The sequence below is a fragment of the Clarias gariepinus genome, chromosome 1 (assembly GCF_024256425.1).
Source record: "Clarias gariepinus isolate MV-2021 ecotype Netherlands chromosome 1, CGAR_prim_01v2, whole genome shotgun sequence".
Classification (NCBI taxonomy): Eukaryota; Metazoa; Chordata; class Actinopteri; order Siluriformes; family Clariidae; genus Clarias; species Clarias gariepinus.
In genome coordinates this window covers 6,196,784-6,222,353 of record NC_071100.1, presented here as the reverse complement: position 1 = coordinate 6,222,353, position 25,570 = coordinate 6,196,784, and the positions used below count along the sequence as shown (strand labels likewise).

General features: G+C 38.6%; 2 protein-coding genes across 2 annotated transcripts in view; both read right to left on the bottom strand.

Annotated features, from left to right (window-relative positions):
- The window catches only part of LOC128530872 (E3 ubiquitin-protein ligase TRIM39-like), a 68,991-nt gene extending 50,158 nt beyond the window's left edge, over positions 1-18,833 (bottom strand). The window contains exon 1 of the mRNA XM_053504987.1: positions 18,765-18,833. The gene's annotated coding sequence lies outside the window, so the exon portion shown is untranslated. The remainder of the gene's footprint in view (positions 1-18,764) is intronic.
- LOC128530840 (E3 ubiquitin-protein ligase TRIM39-like) lies at positions 9,093-18,846 on the bottom strand. The gene is made up of 7 exons (XM_053504984.1): positions 18,765-18,846; positions 11,081-11,664; positions 10,890-10,985; positions 10,584-10,817; positions 10,341-10,488; positions 10,130-10,156; positions 9,093-10,028 (listed from the first exon to the last, which is right to left on the bottom strand). The coding sequence occupies exons 2-7, from the start codon at positions 11,660-11,662 to the stop codon at positions 9,484-9,486; spliced, it is 1,632 nt and encodes a 543-aa protein (XP_053360959.1). The 5' UTR covers positions 11,663-11,664; positions 18,765-18,846; the 3' UTR covers positions 9,093-9,483.
- Positions 18,847-25,570: the final 6,724 nt, after the last annotated feature.

Here is a 25,570-nt window from a genome sequence, read left to right as displayed (position 1 = left end):
AAGTGACACATTTTGGCTCCTAGATGGGAGCCATTCACCAAATAACCTGCAGAGACGCATTACGCGTATCTAATATTAAACTATGATCAGATATTTTTTGTTTTTACACAAAAACACATAGGATTTAAAGGGGGGTAATAACTTTTGCACATGACTTTACAAAGCTCATGCACATTTAATACAAAGTGGGACCATAACGATTTTAACTGTTAATTAATATGAGTGAGAAATATTGAAGAGCTTTGTTTATGATAAAAAACAGAGAAATTACTCAGCGAGTTAGTGAAAATATAAAATGGCTTCTGGTATTAATGCGGACATACAAGATGTGTAATGTTTATCTGTAGTTTCTTTGGAGAAAATCTGTAACTGTGTAATAAGCAAAATATTCCAGAATGCGGTGTGTGTGTGTGTGTGTGTGTGTGTGTGTGTGTGTGACCTGCCCAGCAGCACGACTACCAGCAACAGACAGGATGCCCAAAATCTGAAAATTGCCTCTACACACACCCTGTAAACAGTCTGCATCCTACAATACCATCTAATATCTCCCATCAGAATGACCAAACTTGTCCAGCTAATTACTCTCACAACACTGGTGAGCAGAAAAGGGTGCTTCAGCAGGCACCACAAGCCTGATCTAGTTGGGTCATAACAGTAAAAGACCATTTCAGGCTACGGAAGCAAACATGAATTTTATTATGTTTTACAACAGATATTTCATAATGAACGTGTTCATATGTGCTTAATGTTATTTTCATAATAATGAAATGAGATGCCCAAATTCGTGGTTTAAAAGTTTTTTATATAGTTTTTGTGATGTCTTAACAGAGACAAAATAATGAAAGACATGGCAATGCATCGGTTTTAGTGGTATTGAAATTAATTAAATTTCCTGATAGTAGGCTATCTGATAGTCTTAACTATGCAAATGCCCTGATTCGTCTTTATAAGACTTTTATTTAAGCGCACTCACAATAACGAAAAAACTTTATGATTTTGTAAATGTTTGAAAGCAAATAAGCTGTTAATAATAAGCAAATAAGGTGCACTGTTCTGTATTGTTTTTGGTAATCTCGAGCGCGTCAGAAAATGAACGCAAACATTTTTTTAAATGGTCAGAGTCAGTCTGCTTGCCGTTTTTCCCAACGCATTCACAATCATTAGTCTACTTCTGCCGGTGCGCTCTGGAAAACTTTTTGCGTGCGGCTGAGCGCTGATTTAGACTACATAGTAAATTAAAGAGGAGGACACATAACATGTGAATTAGGCACGGCTGGTGAGCAGTTTTTTAATCACTGGAATGGAAGACATGCATGCATGTTATAATAAGAAAAATCGCATTCCAGGGATTAAAAACGGTAACAATGTCAATTTTAGAATGTAGAATCCAGAAGATTTTAAATTTACACAAATTTAAGAAGAGGCCTGAAGCAAGATCCAGGATCCTCCACTTTGCTGAAACCATGCACAGTGGAGAAACTTATTCACACCTGAGAAGGGGGTATTATTTGCATTTGAATGTGTCTGACATGGCAAAGCACACACAGTAACACTTGGACAATGGAATATCGCAGAACGTGCAAGTTGACGACCTTGCACCGGTCACTAAACATTAAAATGTTGGATTTGAATTAAAATGCTACTTATATTCGTGTTTAATTAAATTCCTAAATCATTGTGTTCACCCTTGGGTTTACTGCATAAACACCAGAACAAAAGGTCTAGGGACAAATTGCATTAAGTTTAATCATGCAGCACTTTTAGTATTCATAGCAAAAACAACCCAACAGTGTGATTAAAGTACCCGAAATAACAACAGAATTTTGACCCAGCATAAACAACCAAACAATGTGTTTACTACTACAGTACTAACGAATGAAGTGCAGTCAAAGCCCAGGGATTCTGCGTGCTGTCGCGTTGTATTCAGAGAGTAGTACATATTTTTGTGGTTATTTTTTTTTCATTTCATGTCTGTTGTTTTATGGATAAATCTGCTCATATCTGCGCACGCGTTTATCAGCCTTTTGATCAAAAAGCCGCACGCGCAACTCACTTTCACTTTGCACAAGATTGTATATTTATTTAAAGCACATAAAAACAATAAAACAGTTGTTTTAGGCTAACATATCATACATCATTTTAGTCTTTTTGCACACACACGCGGGTGCGTTACAATAATAATAAGAATAATAACAATAATAAATTCGGAGCACTGCTACTAAAAATAATTATAATACTTAATGAAGAAAGCGCAGTCGAAGAAATATTATCATTGAAGGAGAAAAGAAAATGAAGAATAAATACATATTTGTATTTACAGTTTGAGCTCGACACGTTTATGAGCTCCGTCACTTGCTGTCAATGGGTGCTCAAGAGACAGAACACATTTTCGGCTTCAGTAGACACACAATACTTCAGACTGAAACACGACTGCCCCCTACAGGTAATGAAGGGCATTTTTTACAGCTTGCCGCGCGCAGCCGCACAATGCCACGGCAAGTCACGGGATCCCTTTTCTCGAAACGTGCGTTTTTAATGGTGACATCTGTAAAACCAGTTGTTATAGAAGTCACTAATATTTCGGAATTTAAAGTTTAATTTGTTTAGAATTATTGATGCTAAATGCATAGAGCTTGAGCACAGCTCTATGCATAAAATATTATAAAAGATCATATAAAGACACATATAAAAACATTTTAATATATGCTAATATCTGTTCTTTAAAGTAAATGTACTCGCAGTGTGAGTAAACACAGAGCACGTGATCTGTGAAAAACCCAGTGCACTTTAAGCAGTTACAGGAGACTGGGGCATATTGTCACACTTTTCACACTATTTTATATATCTTGGAATTAATACATAACATTGTTTAAAATTGCACACCAAGTGAAAGAACACAGGCTCAGGCACGTGTTAATTTTTTATTTTCATCTTCTGTTTCAGTACAGACTTATAAGCCTTTAAAATGTGTGTGTGTGTGTGTGTGTGTGTGTCCAACACTGAAACAAATCTTAAGAATACTCTGGTATACAAAGGAGCTCAAGGTCAGCTCAGTAACTGTAAGGTGTCCAGGTCCTGTGGATGTTAAACAATCATAAATCAACACCCCTGTACAACAGTTTGCTTAAGCACAGCTCTAATTATTAAATAAACAATGGCTTAGAAAAAAAAGAAATATTGTTTGTCTGAAGTTGTTTTGCTTAATACTTAGACCTACAATCTAATGGTATCTTTTATGTTTTCCCATCCTAACTTTTCTGTAAGACCACAATTAAACATATATTTTTGAAGCCATGTTTTAAAATAAAATTTTAGGCAATTTAGTCTGATGTGTAACTACAAAAATGAAAGCAAAACAAATAAACAGAGGTTAGTTAATATAAAACATATCTAAAGTCTTCTCTCAACAATACACACCAAAATGTTTATCAGTGATCTAAAATTAAATGTTTTGATGTTTCAATCTGCAGGTCACCATGATGGGATGAAACTCACTCTAATAGCAAACACTTTTATTTCTCCCCCTGCAGGCGTGAGTTTTCCTAGAAGCCACAATCTCCAAAACATTCCACTCACAAATCCTTATTTTTACCTTTTTAAAATAATATTCTATCTGTTTATTTTTTTATTCCAGATAGTTTGTATTAGCAACATTTTGAATTTATTAGAGACTACATTGTAGCGCGGCCACATAAAGGGGCATTTTAAGTAGCACCTGCGCAATGAAATGTGCCCGATCTGGTTTTATTTGTCCCCATAGACAGTGTTGGTCACGGGGTAAGCTCTCGCGAGCATGCGCGATCGCAGCGCGAGAGAACCCGGAAGCGGCGGCGGGTCACGTGTGCCGGTATAAAGCCGGAACCGGCAAGTGGCTCGGGACGGAGAGATGAAGACAGCGCGCTGCAGTGGATTAGAGACAGAGAGATTGTTGTTTGCCGTGGATTACTTTTACTTGGACTCACATCAATGCCCATCTCCTTCCGTTTTCTCGTGCTCCCGGATTTACCATCATATACCGGTGAGGCCGAGCCATCTCTCCCGTACACCATTTCACACACAACAATATCATTGACTCTGGACTATCATACACACACACACACACGCTTACACTCCACCCCTTTGTTTATATTTGTATATATTTTGTATATATTGGTTTTTGGTGCACCTTGTTTGTTTGGTTGTTGGTTTGTTTTGTTTAATACACTTTGGTTTGGTTTACATATAGTTTTGTGTCGCGTCTTATATTGTCCCGCCTCGGTTGCGCAATACCGGAAGTGCAGTTTAAAAGCCCATATTTTGATTCTCGACCCCGTAGCAAAGTGGTTTAATTAAATCCAAGTGTTACATAGTGGTGGCCCGTACGGGGAATCGGTATTTTTGGGTATTTTCCGGTTTTGTGTGTCGTGGCTGAACAAAATGGATGCAAATAATGCTAATGCTAATGGTAGCCAAGCCGACTTTGCTGTTGGTAGTTATGCGCTGGATAATGTGGATGAGGCATTTTTAACACGCCGTAACCCTACAGTTGAAATAGCTTCATTGATTAGTTCTCTATATATATCTGATAGGCATGATGATAATGTTACTCATGTTTCTGATATTGATGTGGTGCACACACTACAAAATAAACTAAATCAATGCAAGGTGGATATGGTGGCGCTTACAGATAAAGTGAGCTCAGTAGAGCGGGATTTTAGACAGTCCCTAGACAGCAGTGTCAACCGGAAAATCAGTCTTCGTGACGCAGTGGACGCGAGCTTGGAAGGGCTGAAGCGCTACTGCCAGGAGGCCCTCGAGAAAATGGAGAGCGCCATCGTTGACTGTTTTCTACGACGTGACGTCATCTGGGAAAACCAGATAAAGAGACTGCGTCTCACTCGTATGCCCACCAGCCACAGGTTACAGGCCTGCTCCCCTGCACAACAATTTCAGGATCCACATTCCCCCAGCACTTTAATTACTACAGCTACAGCCAAGGTCAAGCACCCTAGCAGTCATGATATCTACGACATTCCTCCTTGTGTTCAACCACACTCTCCTGCTCAGCCCACCTCCTCAGTCGCACCCTCTTCTGCTTCTCTTTATGCTCAACCCTCCATATGCGTGGAGTTTCCTGCCTTTGGCAACGCGTCAGAGACAGCTGATGTGTTTAACTTCCTTGAGCAAGCCGAGAATTATCTGGATATCAGACCACTGACCAGCCCAGAGCTGCTAGGAACCCTCGGCTCAGTTCTACGAGGACCTGCTCTGAGTTGGTGGAAGGCGGAGAAAGGCAAGGTGAAGGATTGAAAGTCTTTTAAACATGCATTCATGGCGGCGTTTTTACCTGAGGACTACCTCACGGAAGTTGAAGTCAACTTAAGGTCTCGGGTACAGCAGCCGGGAGAACGCCTGAGGGACTTTGCCTATGACTACCGTGCCCTCTGTCTAAAGTGGAAGCCGGATATCTCAGAGGAAGAACTAGTGGGGCGAATCCTGCTGAACATCAACCCAAAAGTGGCCGGATGTCTAAGAGGAACGGTGAACACGGTGGAACAGCTGGTGAAGAGAGGTTCCAGGGTAGAGAAAGACTGCGAGGACTGTTTAAATCTGGGTCCAGATACCATTTCCCAAGAGCCCCCGTCACAGAAAAGGGATGACGATCCATGTCTAGCCATCACGAACACTAAAGCTTCCGCCGACCTACCCAGCGACATGAGTGAGATAGTCCAAGCCCAACAGGAGGACCCTACTATCTTAAAGCTGCTTTCTACGGACCATCCAAGAAGCACACTAGATCCGAGGGTCTCATTCGAGCATCATCAAGGGGCATTATATCGCCGGGTACCAGTAAAACGCGGAGAGAAGTTCCAGCTGGTGGTTCCTCAGGTATTAATTAAAACCTTTCTACGTTTCTTCCACGACAATCCCAGGGGAGGACACCAGGGGCAACTAAAAACCCTGCTGAGGTTGCTAGATGTGGCGTGGTGGCCGACGGTGCGAAAGGACCTCTGGCACTACTTAAGAACATGCAGCGTTTGTCAACGACACAGAACAGACAACCCCAGACCACTAGCAAGGCTCACCAATATCCCATCTACACCCACTCATGCAGACTACTCATCACCGGACAGACACAGATTCATCACGGAGGAAGTGGAACACAGAGTAAAACATCTTAAATCCCAACAAGCCAGATATCAGAATACCTGGAGGAAAGAAGCGCACTTTCACCCGGGAGAACTGGTTGGGATGAGAACTCACTCACTCTCCTCCCCAGCAAAGAAGTTTTCTGCACAGCTAGCGCCCAAGTGGGAGGGACCAGCAGAATTAAAGAAAAGAAGACGACCACTTAACTACACAGGGTCTTTGGGCAATCCACAAAAAACTAATTTAGGGAATGTGGTGAATCTGAAGCGCTTTTACGGCTGTTCTCCTCAGACGCCGGAGGCTTGGGGGGGGGGGGGGGGGGGTCTATGTAGCGCGGCCACATAAAGGGGCATTTTAAGTAGCAGGGAAAGGGTTATGGAGCTAATGCGGCTCACCTGCGCAATGAAATGTGCCCGATCTGGTTTTATTTGTCCCCATAGACAGTGTTGGTCACGGGGTAAGCTCTCGCGAGCATGCGCGATCGCAGCGCGAGAGAACCCGGAAGCGGCGGCGGGTCACGTGTGCCGGTATAAAGCCGGAACCGGCAAGTGGCTCGGGACGGAGAGATGAAGACAGCGCGCTGCAGGTGGATTAGAGACAGAGAGATTGTTGTTTGCCGTGGATTACTTTTCCTTGGACTCACATCAATGCCCATCTCCTTCCGTTTTCTCGTGCTCCCGGATTTACCATCATATACCGGTGAGGCCGAGCCATCTCTCCCGTACACCATTTCACAAACAACAATATCATTGACTCTGGACTATCATACACACACACACACGCTTACACTCCACCCCTTTGTTTATATTTGTATATATTTTGTATATATTGGTTTTTGGTGCACCTTGTTTGTTTGGTTGTTGGTTTGTTTTGTTTAATACACTTTGGTTTGGTTTACATATAGTTTTGTGTCGCGTCTTATATTGTCCCGCCTCGGTTGCGCAATACCGGAAGTGCAGTTTAAAAGCCCATATTTTGATTCTCGACCCCGTAGCAAAGTAACTAGTGATTTAATTAAATCCAAGTGTTAAAACGTGTTAACTTTTACCTTATGAGGAGGTTTGCAGTATTTAATCAGATATCCAACATCCAAAAAAAAAAGCTGGGAAAGTATGGGAGAATTCAACCAAAAAGAAGTAATCTGTAAAGTCTCATAATTATATACAATATTAAAAACTTGTAAAAAATAATTGGTTGTTAAAAATATGCACAATTCAATTCTGCTGGTTACAATATCCTCCGAAAAAGTTGGGACAGTTGAAGGAGTGTAGCATCACAATTAATTTTTTCATATTTTTAACCATTTGGGCACTGAAGACAAGTTTTGCAAAGTTTCAGCTGCTCTATTATACGGGGTCTTTGAGGCCATTATTTGCAGTTTATAATGCACCAATGGTGCAGGGGTGGTTTGGTGGTAAGGCATTAGACTGCTGGTCAGGAGGTTCCTGGTGTCACATCTGTGCCACCACAGTCCGGGGGAGTGAGATCCGGTTCCCCGGATTATTGAGCCGAAGCTTTGTCTCCCCCTAGTGTGTCTACGTTGGTATGTCTTCATTTAATCACAAATCATGTACACCTGTGTCTCTCCCCTGTGTGTCCTTATTTAAACCAGCCGAACCCGTAGTGTCTTGTCCGTTCACTGTTGTTCACATGTTTGTTTTCTACGTGCTGCTCACACCTCACCGCCCTCTCCTATCTCCTCCTCAGGAATAAGCCGAGTCTGCAGGAACGGGGTAAGGCCGGTAGTGCACCGGCAGCCAGGCCAAGGTCACGGTTAAGTTCGCCAGCCAAGCGCAGCGCAGGACCCGTGTGACAGTGTTGTTAATTTATGATAGTGTTTTGTGCCCGCCTGCAGACCCAGCCTGAGGAGGCTGTCTTTTGTTCGTTTATGTTTTATGTTTAGTTTGGTTTGTTTCTTTTTTCATAAAGAAGAGAACTGTGGGAAGACTTTTTACCCCAAAAAGACTGAAAATAAAAGACTCACGTGTGTTTGCAACTTATACCTGCATTTTGCGTCCAATTATTCTGAACAGAGATCATGACACCTGGGTCAAATACTGATGGCTCCAGGCTGCCACTGTTGGACCCTTGACAGGTCCTTTACCCCACAATATCTCAAATACATTCAGTCCTAAAAATGTCTTCCTGGCAAAATATTTTTTCAATGTCCCACTGTCCATCTCAAATGAGACAGACCACAGAGTGCACAGAGTCTTTCATAACAGTTTTTATGTACGTCTTCCTTAAGCCTTATGTTGCATTTGCAAATGCTTTTATTAGACAAAGCTTTACCTTTCCAGAGTCGACTGTGCCCCCGCCTACAACAGCAACACTAGTTATATATATATATATATATATAGAGAGAGAGAGAGAGAGAGAGTATATAAGAGTAGTGTTTCTTCTTCACAAATCTACTCAAGTAAAAAATAAAAAGTATGGTGCAGTAAAACTACTAAAAAGTTACTCAAGGAGGTGCATTGCATTATCTTATTATCATAGTCAATAACTACAATAGAGAGTTGAGCTGCTCTGTAAGTCTTCTCCATCCCATCCTTGGGAAGACTTTCACAGGGGTTAAGGTCAGAACTCTGTGGTGTTCAGTTCATGTATGAAAATCATTTCTCTTTCAAAAGATTATCATCACAGGAACACAATATTAGGTCAGCTACATGTAGTGCTGTGTGCAAATCGGGAACAGGAATAAGAGAGATGCCAACAGGTTTAAAAATATATGTAATATATGTAAACTACCACTAAAATGCTCATATTATTGAAAAGCCCTGCTCACCTTTTGTACAGTTTCATATTTATTTAGTTTTACTTTTCTTTTTTTAGATTTTTAAGCATCAGCTCACCCACAAAACTTGGGAAATTGTCGATTAAAGGTCTACTTAACAATGTTATTTTACACCAAAATAACAATGATTCATTAAAAAAAACAAAAACAATTAAGCTATAATCATGTTTAAAGCTAGTTTGTGATGAGGTTAGTGTGTGATTATGACACATGCTGAATGTTACATTGTGATATTCCACTTGTTTTTATGTTATACTGTTCAGAGTAATGAGAGTCCATCATTTAGTAATAATATCTGCTTGTGTATATTTTCTTGCATATATTTACATTTACCGATATGACCAATTTCCTTAATGCTGATTAAGAAAAAAAATAAAGAAATATTCATATTCACAAACTAATTTTTGACTAACAATTATATTTAAATATTAGATTTGAATAACAGAATATATTAAAATAGTAAATCAGGTGAGATTAAACTTCCTTTGAAGCATGAGACAATTGTTTTATGATGCTAACAAGACTGAATGAAAATAAAATTTCAAATTTAGAACTATTTATATTTGACTAACGGGACAGATAAACAATGGTGCTGAATTTTTACCCTCATCATCAGTACAGGGGCTGAATATTGGATAAAGTTTCTCAGTGAAAGTCTGACCAGTGAAAGAGTAGATATGAGACTTTGCCTCAACATCATAGAAGGAGATCAGACCCTCCTCATAATCCACAAACACCCCCACCTTCTGAGGAGCCCGTTTTAAAGAAAGGGAGACATGAGGAGAGTCCAGAGCCACATATTCAGTCTTATTCCTCAGCACCACACACCAGACTCCATCTTCAGGACTGACTGTAATCACCCCTTTCCTGTTAATGGACTCTCTGGCCACTCCTAAATCCCACTTAGTCTTCCCTTTGACCTGAACCTCATAGTAAAATCTCCCTGAGGAGAATCCCTCCTTTCCCAAGACATCAGCACAATAATCAAACCTCTCTGGGTTATCAAAAAGATTCAGTTCTGTCTCTCCATGTGTAACTTGTTTCCCATCATCAGACAGGATGAGTTTAGGATTCGCTGTATCAGGATCCAGAGTCACATCCACTGAGAAACAGAAACACAGCGTACATCAGGTTTATCATTGTACAGTGTGTAACAGTAAAGAAATATATATTTAGTCATGTGATCAATAAGAGCTCACAAACCTGCATATTGTTTAATTCTCTTCAGTTCTGTTTGGAAAATAAGACAAAATTTTGGATATCTTACTTTTATGAGGCAAAATCAAATATTTAATTATTATAAATCACAAAACAATGCTGTAAAAATAAAACCTAAACACACAAGCAGTTAAAAAAAAGTTACGGTACTTTTGTTAGCAGAATCTCTATGAATTTTAGCAAATGTAGTACTGACCAGTCTCATCAAGCTTCTCCATTTCCTCACTGAGAGTCTCCTGGATCTGAGACAGAGCTCTCCTCACAGTTTCCACACTCAGATGAGAGTTAATAGTGACATCAGTCCAGTCCTGGGTGTGTGGAGGGCTGCACAGTGACGGGTAAATCTACAGTACAGCAGGAGAGAGGAGAAATCCCTCAGCATGGGGACTGCTGTCCTGTCATGTGCTGCATTGCTATTGAGAAACAGAGGGACTCTGACCTGTACTAGGTGGAGGTGATCCTCAGTGTGTGAGAGCTGCTCCAGCTCAGTGTTTCTCCTCTTTAGCTCAGTGATTTCCTGCTCCAGATCTTTAATGAACTCTTCAGCCTGCATCTCTGCTGCTTTCTGCTTCTCCTCCATCACCTTAAGCAGTTCAGCCTGTCTTCTCTCAATGCTGCGCATCAGAGCACTGATGATCTCCACAGCATCTGCTTTTTCCTTCTCTATATTTTTCTAACAGGAGACAAATTTAGCTAAAATATTTAATTTCATATGATTGTATCAGGACATTAAGGAGAGACTCACATTATTGAGTTCGACAGAGTGTTTGATTTCCTCAATCTTCTTTAGACGCTCCTGGATAATCTGCTGAACTTCTGCTCGTGTCTTTTCCATCTCAGTCTGAAAAAAATATAGATCCTGTATAAACTTTGGACTCTGTTAATATAAACAAGTTTCAAGGTTTCACTATCTATTAATAAGTTTCAGTCTCTTACCTTCTTCTCTTCACTCTCCTCCTCTATAGGAACATTTTTGTGAGTTCTGTGATCTCCCTCAGTACAGAACTGACACACACACATCTGGTCGTCTCTACAGAACAGCTCCAGGGGTCTCTCATGTTTCTGGCAGATGTAGTCCTCCAGGTTCTCCACAGGCTCTATCAGTTTGTGCTTCTTTAATGAAGACACACTCTTATGAGGTTCCAGGTGAGTCTTGCAGTAAGAGGTCATACAGGTCAGGCAGGACTTTACAGCTGCACATTTCTTTTTACAGCAGATCTCACAGAGCACCAGAGATTGGGTGGGTTTTTCTGCTGCACTGCTGGATTTCACCTGAACTGACTTTTTAAATGAAGCAGCCAGTCCAGAGATGAACATATTCACACATAGCTCAGGTCTTTTAGCAAAATGTGTTTTACAAACGGGACACTGACAGGGTGAACTGCTGTCCCAGAACTCTTTGAGACAGATCATACAGAAGTTGTGTCCACATGGAGTAGAGACTGGATCAGTGAACACATCCAGACAGATGGAGCACTGGAGCTGATCTTCACACAGGTCACTGCTGGAGGAACCCATGACTGACACAGGAGACAAGGTAAGAGTGGATTTTAGAAACCTGTACACATCCTTACCATACACACTGTATATATTTATAATTACCCAAGCAAAATAAAACATGAGTGCTGTTATAAGGAAATGATTAAGGATGGTGTATAAGATTTTTAAAAAAGTATAGTTGCTGGTTGATTTTTTTTGTCCACAGTATACAAGCATGCTTTCAATGTCAAAGTCAACTTTATTTTTTAAATCTGCTACATGTACAATGCATACATATAAAAAATCAAAATTACGTTTCTCTCATCCTCGTTACAAATAACACTAAAAAACGTAAATAAACGTAAAAAAAAAAAATACACAAACTTAGAAAAACAACAGAGGTGAAGTAATTGAGTTACTAGTGAAGTAGTTGAGTCCTGGAAAAAGAGACAGATTACAACACTGTAGGCTGATATGGAGAAAAATGGAACAGTGCAATAAGAATAGTGCAAGTGTGCTTATTTTAGTTGATTTAAATATAAAAATATATATATATTATAAATATATAGATATAAAGCAGTATAACAAAACGGGGTACAAATACCGTATGAACAAGATATGTAAATTATTACATATACACTCAACAAAAATATAAACGCAACACCTTTGTTTCTGCTCTGATTTTTCATGAGATGGACTTGAAGATCTAAAATTCATTCCAGATACACAATATTACCATTTCTCTCAAACATTGTTCACAAATCAGTCTAAATGTGTGATAGTGAGCACTTCTGCTTTGCTGAGATAATCCATGTCAAAATGGTGTGCCACATCAAGATGCTGATCTGCATCATGAGTAGTGGACAGGTGTACCTTATACTTCCCACAATAAAAGGCCACCCTGGAATGTGCAGTTTTGTCTCACAGCAAAATGCCACAGATGCCACAAGCATTGAGGGAGCGTGCAATTGGCATGCTGACAGCAGGAATGTCAACCAGATCTGTTGCTCATGCATTGAATGTTCATTTCTCCTCCATAAGCCGTCTCCAAAGGCGTTTCAGAGAATATGGCAGTACATCCAACCGGCCTCACAACCGCAGACCACGTGTAACCACACCAGCCCAGGACCTCCACATCCAGCAGGTTCACCTCCAAGATCGTCTGAGACCAGCCACTTTGACAGCTGCTGAAACAATTGGTTTGCATAACCAAACAATTTCTGCACAAACTATCAGAAACCGTCTCAGGGAAGCTCAACTGCATGCTCGTCGTCCTCATTGGGGTCTTGACCTAACTCCAGCTCGTCGCCGTAACAGACTTGAGTGGGCAAATGCTCACATTCGATGGCATCTGGCACATTGGAGAGGTGTTCTCTTCACGGATGAATCTCAGTTTACATTGTTCAGGGCAGATGGCAGACAGCGTGTGTGGCGTCGTGTGGGTGAGCGCTTTGCTGATGTCAATGTTGTGGATCGAGTGGCCCATGGTGGTGGTGGGGTTATGGTATGGGCAGGCATCTGTTATGGACGAAAAACACAGGTACATTTTATTAATGGCATTTTGAATGCACAGAGATACCGTGATGAGATCCTGAGGCCCATTGTTGTGACATACATCCATGAACCTCATGTTTCAGCAAGATAATGCACGGCCCCATGTTGCAAGGATCTGTACACAGTTCTTGGAAGCTGAAAATGTCCCAGTTCTTGCATGCCCAGCATACTCACCGGACATGTCACCCGTTGAGCATGTTTGAGATGTGCTTGACCAGCGTATACGACAGCGTGTACCAGTTCCCACTAATATCCAGCAACTTCGCACAGCCATTGAAGAGAAGTGGACCAACATTTCACAATTGACAATCTGATAAACTCTATGCAAGGAAGATGTGTTGCACTGCATGAGGCATGCAATGGTGGTCACACCAGATACTGACCGGTTCTGAGTCCCCAGACCCCCCAATAAAGCAAAAAACTGCACATTCCAGGGTGGCCTTTTATTGTGGGCAGTATAAGGTACACCTGTGCACTACTCATGATGTCAGATCAGCATCTTAATGTGGCACACCTGTGAGGTGGGATGGATTATCTCAGCAAAGTGCTCACTATCACACATTTAGACTGATTTGTGAACAATGTTTGAAAGAAATGGTAATATTGTGTATCTGGAATGAATTTTAAATCTTTAAGTCCATCTCATGAAAAATCGGAGCAGAAACAAAGTTGTTGCGTTTATATTTTTGTTGAGTGTATATTTTATATTATATTTTAATTATTATTATATATTTTAAGTTATTTCCTTGGTTGAGGAAGTGAAATTACTAATGGTCCTTGGAGCATAAAGTGACAGGTGCAAGTGTGTGATTAAGTGTATGTGTGAGTGTGTGTATGTGTGAGTGTGTGTATGTGTGAGTGTGTGTATGTGTGTGTGTGTGTATGTGTGTGTGTGTGTGTATGTGTGAGTGTGTGTATGTGATAGTGTGTGTATGTGATAGTGTGTGTATGTGATAGTGTGTGTATGTGATAGTGTTGTGTGTCTGAGTCTGTGTGTATCTGTATGAGTGTGTCTGGGTGTGTATGTGTGTGAAATGAAGGAGTCAGAGTACAACGGTGGGAAGTTTTTAATCCCCTTGATACTACAGTGGTTTGTCAATGTTTACAGATTGTATTAATTACAAATGACACAGATTTTACTCTTTATAGTTAGATTTACTCGTGTGTAAAAATCAAAAGCTTTTGTTACAGAAGTAATCTTCATAATTGAAAGTTTATTTGGTCAAGAATTATAAATGATAAATGTATGAACAGAAAGTCTAGGCGCCGGGGGAAACGGGGAGGCCTATCGGTAAGGCTCAAGACTAGCACTCATCACCAGTTACTTATTTCTGGACTCTTACCCGAGGGTTATTATACTGCACGGCGCTCACTGCAACTCATCTATCAATGGGTTCTAACTGTTGTACCATCGCACTCATCTCATGTGCCCGGTCACCTTTTCCCGCACCTTCGCAGAGGAGGAGTGAATCAATGGAACCTTCGTCCACTGAGACGCGTGTCAGAACCCGAGGACGACTCGGTCCGGGTCAAGATGGCTTTGGTTAATGCTAGAGCACTAGCAAACAAAACTTTAATTTTTTAAGATTGTTTCACTTCAAATGAATTGGACTTTCTTTTCGTGACGGAAACCTGGCTGAGTGGTGGTGAGTCGAGCTCTTTATCCGAAGTCGTTCCGGTGGACTGTAACTTCCTCAACTCGCCCAGGCTGACAGGTCACGGTGGCGGCTTGGTCTCAATATTTCGGAAACAGTTTTCAGTGTCGACAGATTTCCACCAAAGTTTATAGTAGTTTTGAACTTCAGTTATTTCATGTGGACTTAAAATATCCTATACTATGTGCTGTGATTTACCGTCCACCAAAGTTCAACAAAGGTTTTATTCAGGAGTTGTCTGATCTTTTAGCTGTGTTTATGCCGAAGTTTGATCGCATTTTAATTACTGGTTTGCCATTATATAATATTCAGATATGTGATGCCTATTTTTCTGATCATAATCCTGTTACTGTAAGTTCGGTATTCCCCTTTTCTTGTCCCGTTAAATCCTGCATTCCGGCATCTTACTCACGCAAAATCAGTCCTGGAAGTGAGTGCTGAGAGTTTACTCTCTCTGTTTAGCTCCACCTGTTCACGCATCCTTGACTGTGTCTCCCCTCTTAAACAAAAGCGCTCCAATCTAAAATCTGAGCCCTGGTTTAATGAGAACCCACTCTATTAGACAGAAATTGTGGCGAGCTGAACGTTAATGGAAAAAAGATAAGTTACAGGTGTCCTTTGAGATTTTTAAAGAATGCCTGTCAGAATACCAGAAAACTGTCAAAACGAGGAGAACTAAATATTTTTCTAATCTGATTGAAAACAACCACCACAGACCAAGAGTTCTGTTCCAGACTTTAAACACTGTTATTAACCCCACAGACACTACCTGCCATGATATTACTGCAATTAGGTGTGAGGATTTTCTAACATTCTTTATTAATAAAATCAATGACATCAGAGCACTTATTAGACCTTCTGCTCATGACCCATCTGTGCCTCCAGTATGGTTAACTGTTCAAACCAGTTCAACCCTGTTTCTCTCTTTCATTTGCATGATATCATTGTTCATTTAAAACCTATGTATTGCCCCCTAGACATTGTTCCAGCCCGACAAATTAAAAAGACCTTTAAAACAATTGGTCCTACTGTTTTAACATTGATAAATCGTAGTCGTAAAACATGCTGTTGTCTAGCCTCTACTAAAAAAGCCCAATCTTGACCCCACTAACAAATAACAAATTTTAGACCGATATCAAAACTGCCATTTCTCTCGAAAGTATTAGAGAAGTTTGTGTGCTTACAGCTGCAGACTTTTCTAAATGAAAATGCAATTTTTTTATTATTTCAGTCTGGATTTAAAGTTTCTAACAATATTTTATTGACAGCTGATTTAGGACATTCTGCGATTTTAGTGCTATTAGATCTTAGTGTGGCGTTTGATACCATAGATCACAACATTCTTATCTCACGCCTTGAAAACTGCTGTGGCATTCGAGGATTAGCACTGAACGTGATTAAAACCTATCTGACCAACAGAACCTTTTCAGCCTAGGTGGTTTTTCTTCTTCCGAGGCTTTACTAACTTGTGGGGTACCACAGGGTTCTATTCTGGGTCCTATCCTCTTTTCTTTATATATGCTACCTCTGGGTTCCGTCATTAACAAGTATGGAATCTCTTTTCACTGTTATGCTGACGACACCTAGATCTATTTGCCTGTTAAGAGAAAACACTCTAAAAATGCCATCAAGTCCCTTATAGCTTGTTTAGATGACATTAAAACATGGATGTCTCTAAATTTTCTTAAATTAAATGAAAATAAAACTGAGATTGTGGACTTCAGAAAAATAGATTCATTGTGTGCTCCTGGCAGCAACTTTGCTCCATTAACTAACTACTGTAAACCATTTGTAAGGAATTTAGGCAGAAGATTGGATAATAATTTTAAATTTGATAAACAAATATAAACTCTGTGGTTAAATCTATTCACAAATTTTAAGAAAGTAATTCACGCTTTTATTTCATCTCGACTTGATTGCTGCAATGCGTTATATACTGGAATCAGCCAGTCATCTCGTTCTCATCTACAGCTTGTCCAAAATTCTGCTGCTAGACTTTTAACCGGTACACGCAAAAGTGACCCTATCACTCTGGTATTAAAGTCACTTTACTGGCTCCTGGTTCACTACAGGATTGATTTAAAAATTTTATTACTTGTTTTTAAATCACTAAATGGTTTTACACCTCTGTACTGTACATCTCTGAGCTTTTACAAATACATACATTATCAAGAAATCTTAGATCAACAGACCAGTTACTCCTTTCTGTCCCAAGGTCTAGATTAAAGCTCAGAGGTGACCGAGCGTTTACTGTTGCTGCACCTAAATTATGGAATGGTTTACCGTTTAATATTAGAGCAGCTACATTAGAAAGTTTTAAATCCAGACTGAAAGCTCACTTCTTTTCCTTGGCTTTTACACCTGCCTGAGACATTTGACCCTCTTTTATTCTTTTTAATTTTACTTTTAGTTAGTTTAATTGATTTTTTTTATTAAATTGTTTATGCATGATTTCATTTGATTACTGTTTTATTAACTGTCACTAACTAATTTTAATAGTTATACTTAATTTTATTTGCCTTCATTTTATGCTGTTTAATTCTGGTCGTTTTATTTCTATCATTGTACAGCACTTTGGTCAACTTCGGTTGTTTTCAAATGTGCTATAAATAAATTTGACTTCACTTGACTTGACTTGAATTAATGGATAGAATTGTCAACATCACTTCCCAGGTTCCCACTCTGCTTTTTAAGTAAATAAATTCCCACATGTAGCAGATTGTTACTGCAGCTCTTTGAGTTTCATCATTCTTACACTAAGTATCTTCATATGTTCATGTTCTAAATCCAGGTGTTCTCACTTCTATCAAACTGTTACTGCTCACTTGTTTACCCCAAAAAAGTGAATTATCTACATTTTATCATTCTAACTATGTTCATTACAGTATCAGAAACACATTCTGATGTCTAGAATTAATGCTATCAGATAATGTTTCCCTTCTGCTGTTCATGTACAGATGTGTCCACAGCTGACAAGTTGGTACTACTGACATGTTTGCAGCCCACAAGTGAATTAGCTGATGTTCATCATTCTCACACAAAGTATGTTTGTTTTAGCGTCACAAACACATCCTGATGGCTAGAATTGTCATTGCCACATACTGTACAGTACTTTAGAATGATTAAACTCAGAGAGCCACAGTAACAGTCTAACTCGTGAGAATTTATTTACATAGAAACTAGGTTGGAAACAGTATCTGACAGTAACAATTCTATCCAACGGGATGTGTTTCCCTGGCTATAATGAACATAAGGATTGTGAAGAATAAAACTCGGCTAATTCACATGTGGTGAAAAAAATCAGCAGCAACAGTCTGATACAGTAGGTGTGGGAAGCTCTTTACTGTAGAAGATAAGTAGAGAAAAACCTTATGCGCTTTAATAGAGACCCGTCAGATACAGTGTCGAGAAATAATAACTTACTATAATTATATAATTAATATAATAATAATAATAATAATAATGTGAGATGATTTGCATTTAATGTGCGTGATAACTCACTAGGTTACAAAATCACGTTTATCTCAAACTGAGGAAAAAGATAATCAACACTGGTATGTAATGAAATATACAATTAAAATATTCTATCAAAGAGTACCAAAGAAAATGAATTTTTTATAACGGCATTAATAAATCATAAATATAAATATATCTAATATTAGTTATAAATATTAAAACAATACAACGCATGTTACGATAAGCAAAATCTCAGTCTCTTTAATTTCAGACATTAAAAACTGTAACAATGTCACTTTTAGAACACGTTTTATCTCAGTGGCGACCTGCACCTGGTGAGGAAACGCATCTCAATGGGGAAACCAACTTCGACACAACACTTGTTATTTATCCGACTCTGGTATTCAGTTACAGAAGTACTTTATTGTTTAATTTAAAATCATTTCGTAAGTGTTTGACTTTTCCTGCTCACTTACAGTTCAGCTGCTGTGCTTTTAGTTCCTTGAAGAAAGACTGAGAAGCTTTAAACTGGAGATTGTGATGAATCCTGATGATGAATCGGCTTCACTCTTCACTTTGGTTTCACCTGTGAAACTCCATTAGGCCACGCCCCCAGTTCTAGAGTATATATACTGATTATACAGTTACACATTTTGGTCACTAGATGGCGGAAATTCACCAAAGAAACTGGAGGTAAACAGTCATGAATGTGAACATGTGCACAAATCCTGTTTTTAACATCCACCTGATCTAAATATTCTTCATATTCATGTGTAAAAATGTATAATGGTGTATAATGTTTATTCACATCATGCAGGATCTGTCACATCTACACCGTTGTCAGAAAGGCCTGGCAGCGTTTTTACCACCTCAGATGCCTGAGAGACTTTAGACTTCCCTCAGAGGTGCTTAGAGATGTTTACTCCTGCACCATAGAGAGCATCATGACGGGAAACATCACAACCTGGTTTGGGAACAGTCCCATGCAGGACAGATGAGATCTACAGGGGGTGTAGAAATCACTGAGCGCATCATGTGAATCAAGTTCCCTGACCTGCCCTGCAGCACATTTACCAGCACCAGACAGGTTGGCCAATATCCCAGAATGTCCAGCTTACAATACCATCTGACAGCTTCCATCAGAATGACCAGACATGTTTAGCTTGGCTAAAAAATTCAAGTAATTTTTGTAACAACCCTAATGAGCAGAAAAGGGTGCTTCAGCATCTGACCAACTATTCAGATCATAAAAGAAACAAAGGAAATAAAGGTGTAAAAATGGTGTAAGTAACATCATAATTTTATTTCATAACTCAGGACTAGCAACACTGATTTCTATTTCTATTCTATTTTTGCACATCATATTTCTATTTCTATCTTTATTTTTAGTTCTATTTTTCCTAGTTTAATTTAATTTTTATTTAATTTCTATCGTATTTCTTTTATTCATATTTATTTCTTATTTGTAAACTTTAATTCTCTTCTAGGGTCAATGGCAGCCGTAAAATGCATTTCACTACATTTCGTACTGTGTATGTTTGTGTATGTGACAAATAAAATTTGAATTTGAATTTGAATTTGATGCTGTTGCACATTACATATACTTTATACAGTTTATTTATACAGTTCATTTAAAAAAAACATAAACATTATATTATAAACATTGATTTTATGTAGTAACAAAATTACTACATATTGTAGATTTTATGGTTTACATTATTTTCCACTGGCTGCTCTTATTTCTGTAGGTCGCAAACAGTCATGTAAACATTTCAGTGCATACCATACTGTGTATTTAATGAATAAAATGTAGAATTTTTAAAGGGGTCATACAGGCCTTCATGCACTTTTTTAAGCTGTTTGGACTGAACTGTGTGTTAGAAGAGTGCGTACACAACCACTCTACGATAATAAAGAGCCGCCCAGTGGTTTTCTTTTCATTTATTACAATAACATGCCCCTTCTGAAATCAGGCCAATCGCAAATGCCTGTCGATGTGACGCCACACCACAAGAGGCCGCTCCTACACTAGTTGATTGACACCGGTGTTTTAGCAAAGACCCGCCCCGAGTGAGAAGAAGCTGTCGGCCATTGTTTTTCGCCGCTGGAGCAAAATGGCGCCTAAGCGAGTGTGGTGTACAGTTGTTGGGTGTAATAGCGAACACAGCAGTCGTCATTCACTACCGACATCTGAGCCGCTGAGGACGCTTCGTGTTCCTGCTTTATCTTCACCAGGCTCAGTGAGTAATTTCTTTTTTTATGACTCTTTGCAGATCGCCTTTTCTAATAATCATGATGAATGCGGAGTGTAAGTTAACTTATACTCTCATAGAACATGGTTATGGCTTCTTCTCTATGTACATCCGTCTCTATATAATCACTAATCGCCCGTTTATAATAAACAATGCATTAAGGTGATTGTCTAGTTGCAAACTGTGTACGTACTCAGAAAACTATATTATGCTTACCTTTGTTACGTTAGATGGTTTATAACGATGTCTGTCGAAGATTAAGAAGTCATGTAAACACATCAGTAAACACATCGCGTCCGTATCTCTCTCAGTAAGCTTCTCCGCTTTATGTTGTTGTTTCTCGCGGCAACGTAACAGCCCGTTAATTCATGCCCATGCAGTGATGAGAAAGACAAATCGAGTCGATGCATGTCCATTCTTTTAATTTCTGCGTTGTCAGGCGATATTACAAACTTCCGCGTAGGTTCCGTATTTAAATCAAACCAAAAACGACTGAAGAAAACAGGCTCAGACTCTATATTCCAGCGTTTTCCAGTTTGGACTGCATTACCCACAAAGCACTGCGTTGTGGGCAATGCTTTGTGGGTAATGCAGTCCAATGCATTGCCCGCACTGGACTACACTCCCGTGGCTATACCCCCACGTGTGTTGTGAAGACACGCCCCACAGAACTGGGGGGGGCGGGCTCAGCAGAGATTATAAGCATTTAAAGGAACATGCACTGAAATAGGTTGCTGAGAACAGAGCTAGTTTTTACCAGTTAAAAATAGTGTTTTTTTTACACAACCATTGAGAATTTTTAATTAAATATATTACAAACTTTTCATTAGGACCCTAAAGATCATATTAACATTTACTGAAACATGTTTCTGGATGTTCCCTTTAAATCAGAATATTAACTTTTTGAGGGGCACCGTTGTGTAGGGACTGTTGCCTTGCACTTCCAGGTCTCTGTGGGCATTGAGTTTGCATGTTCTCCCCATGCTTGGTGAGTTTTCTCCAGGTACTTCGGTTCCTCCCACAGTCCAAAGACATGCATTAGACTAATTGTTGTTCCCAAATTGCCCATAATGTATGTGTTAGTGTGTGTGTATCTGTGTGTGTCCTGCGATGGATTGGCACCCTGTCCAGGGTGCACCTCGCTTCATGCCCCAAGTCTCTTGGGATAAGGTCTGGTCTAGGAAAATCTTTTATATATTGTGGCGTGGGCGGGGTTTTGATGGTCTACCATCATGCTTTGCGGGAGGGATTGTTTTGTGTTCACCCTGTTGGGAAAAGGTGTTCAAGTTAGTGGCTTCGGCCATAGGTGTGTGTGTGTGGATGATGTGTGTTTTATGGAGGTTGGATGTGGTGGTTTTTGTGTATACGTGCGGAAGAAAATAAATTACTCCCAGCCATTTGCATTGGGCAGCAAAAGCAGCTCACTCGTCTCTCCAAGTTCCTGCATAGCGGTGAAAAACGCTACAATATATATAGATCTGGATTGTGGAAGAAAACATTCAGGATTTAAAGCATGAGCACGCAGCTTTACTCTAGCATTAGCTTAGCTATTCTTAATAACTCTGGATTGATTTAACCAAATCTTTTCTCTAATCCAATTTCAGGTTTACACTGAAAAATCCGACCCGACAAGATCATAATTTAACTGTGTAGCTACTGCACATGTGACAATAAAGAACTTGAATTTGAAAATAATTACATAAGCCTGTACAATGTGTCCATTTTTTTACTTGGACATATAAAAAAAAATAAGATTTTTTTGTTTTGTGTTTCTTGAATAACAACAGAGATCTAAAGGTCAAAATGTAATGTTTACTACAAGCAATGTGCTGTATTGTTACAAATAGAATATAAAACAGTTAAAATTTGCAATAAATGTCAAAATACACTGTCTTACACAGGCTTCTCTTGTTAGATCAGCTTATTAGTGATGTTTTTGGACGCGTCAGGAATGAATGACTTTCCACATGCAGATGACTGATATACTGTATGAACTTGTCATGAAATCCAGCATTGTGAAAGTCAGACAATACATTTTTTTTATTAAGATGGTCTTTCAATTCTATAGTAATTTTTACTGCAGCACATTAAGTAATGTTTTAACTAAAGTGAATAGGGGGCTCTCTGTCTTTGTCTTTGTCCTTTGTCTTATGATCGTCTCCCCTTCTTGTTGATGCTGTTTGTCTATAATTCACATGCCAATGGCTTAAGAATGTTTTAAACAGTAAATGTTCCAGGTTTTGTCACTGATACTCTGTGATTTATGATCCCACTGGTTGTGACATTAGCTTGATAATCTCAATAAAAAGTGTTTAAGCAGCTAAATTTATAGCAGACAGGGATGACTGACATCTTTCATGTAAATTGCCCAATATCCAATACACTCCAAAACCTTTGTGTTTTTTCTTGAATGTGCCAAGGGGGTTGCATATCTCGAATTCATCAACATACAATATTAAAGAGATAGCAGGTTCAGAAAGCAATTCATTCCTTTTAAAGTTAAGTGAATAAAATGTATATTTAGATTTATCTTCTTTATACACTGATTTTAAATGATGTGTATTATCAGGTATTGACTGGCAACTCAGAAGTTGCTGGAAGGACTGTAGAACTGGAACGTACTGAAATGTCCTTCCATCACTCTGATCAAGCACATACTCTACAGGCTTTACTACTGAAAAATGGACTTTGTAGTATGCCTTCCGTTTCCATGTAGTGGAAAGTGGACCTTGCTCTCTGATTGCTGTTTGAACGGGTGTGACTGGCAAAGAAATGTGGCTGACTCATCTACAACAACTTTATCAACCTGCAAACTACAGTATGTTTCTGCAGTACCCAGTGAATAGTTTTATTAACAATCAGTCAATAGGACTGAGGCTAATTTGTGCTTTATAGCTTTGGACAAGTCTTCAGTACTTTCTGTTATTACACCAGAGGATTTACTGTAGGTTCATCAAGTGAGACATTTTCATCTGATTCAATTTCATCTTCTGCAGAAAAAATAGGGACTGGTCTATAACAAATAACATTTTTAAGAAAAAAAAATATAAGAGAAAGAAATAAGAGGAAATAAAAGCATGAGGGAAAAAAAGGAGAATAATTAGTATTTAACAGTAATGAAAAATGTATATATTATTAAAATAAATTTTATTTTATTTCATATTCTGTAGCCATCCAAACTGCTGACGTTTGCACATTGCACATTCCATATATCTTATACAGTTTATACTTTTTTTATATACTGTATTTCTATTTTATACTTTTTGTTGTAACAAAATTAATATAGTGAGGATTTTATACTTTACATTTCTTTCTGTTGGCATTTGCCTCTTATTTCCATTTTAAGATCACAAACAGTTGTGTAAGCATTTTACTGCATATCATAGTGTGTATCGTTGTGTAGGTGTCATATTTGAATTTTGAATATTAACCTTTTGTTAGATCTTTTATGCTGATGTTGAAGTGTGTGTGGCCTCAGCTGCAGGTGTCTGGGACAAAGACATACACTCTCACACACATTAACAATCTTTACACAAGATTCAAAACTAGTCTGGGCTTCTTTGTTGGAGGATATTGAGGAAATTGCACCTTATTCTTAATATCACAGAGTAAATCAGGTCTTTTGTGAAATATACCTTCTCTTTATGAAATATGTTTTCTGGAACTTATCTGCAGCATGGAGTTAAAAAAAAATACATTTGCTTTTCTGTTATTCACAAGTTTGGACTATTTTAAATGACAGTTGAATGCATTAAAGAAGAAGTTTTTTTTTTTTTGGTGAACTTGGTGAGTTGTTTTCTATGTTCAATTACTCCAAATTAAAAACAGTTTACACTTTTCTAGTTAAAAATCTGTGCACATCTGAATGTGTAAACTTGTGGTTGGTTTTAATACAAAAACTGTTAGCAACAGTAGTTTAAATAAATGTACATTTTATTGAACTTTTTTAAAACCATGAAGCTAAAGTAATTTATAGAATTAAACAACTGATTTAACTTTAAAAATAATCCTTAAAATTAGCCAGATAGTCCAACACCCCCCAGCCCTTTTCACAGAAAGCCAGTCTTGTGGATGTTTCCTCTGAAAATGTCTTTTTTTTTTACGTGTCTTTCATACAATACATAATTGTAAAACAAGTTTAAAAAGGTTCATTTGTGTAATGAGTAATTTTGCCTTTATGCAAAAATGTGGCTTGTTTTGTATTTTTCAGCTGTTATAAAAAATCTTAAAGAATAATTTTTTGGTGTGCTTGATGGAAATCGTTATTATTAGTTGTTTTGTCCTGAGGGGACTTCAGGTCATTTTTGGCGATGATGTATTTATGATCTTTAAGAGCAGCTCTGTGTGTAATTTTATTTTAATTCTTATTGTTAGTTACTTAATATTTTTACTTAACATTGCCATTTTACTGTATGCTTTAAATTATTTGGGAAGGTGGGTAATTGCAATAAGCATTTATGAAGAAGTTTTGTTAAATTTATGTTGATTTTAACTTGATTTGTCTGATAATGATAAGCATTTCACTGCATATTGTACTGTGTATAACTGTGTATGTGACAAATAAAAATGTGAATTTATTGTGCCTTTCCTGTTATCAAGAGGTAATACATTACTGCATAAATTATGGAAAAATTCAAAGGGTTTGTTTTACACAACATTACAACAAAAAAACTACAGTGAATTATAAAAAGCAAACTAAAAGACATAAGGGCATATAGTCATATATTGACAGATTGCAGTTTACCAGAATTTCTTCTTTATTGTCTTGTCTCTCACACAATGAAGAATCTTAACGATGGAGAATCCTTGGACATTCCAGTGGGAATTCTCTGCTATGAGAACAACAGAGCCACAAGCCCTACATCACCACAACTGAACCCCACAAGAGTGAGGATCATCCTAGAGGGCAGCCTTGTAATGGATTCACTCACCAACCTGCCTCAAGCTATGTGTCTCTTGTTGGACTTTACCTATGCAATCCACTTGGAGTACCCAAAGTCCATGATAAACACTTTTATCTTCATTCAGGA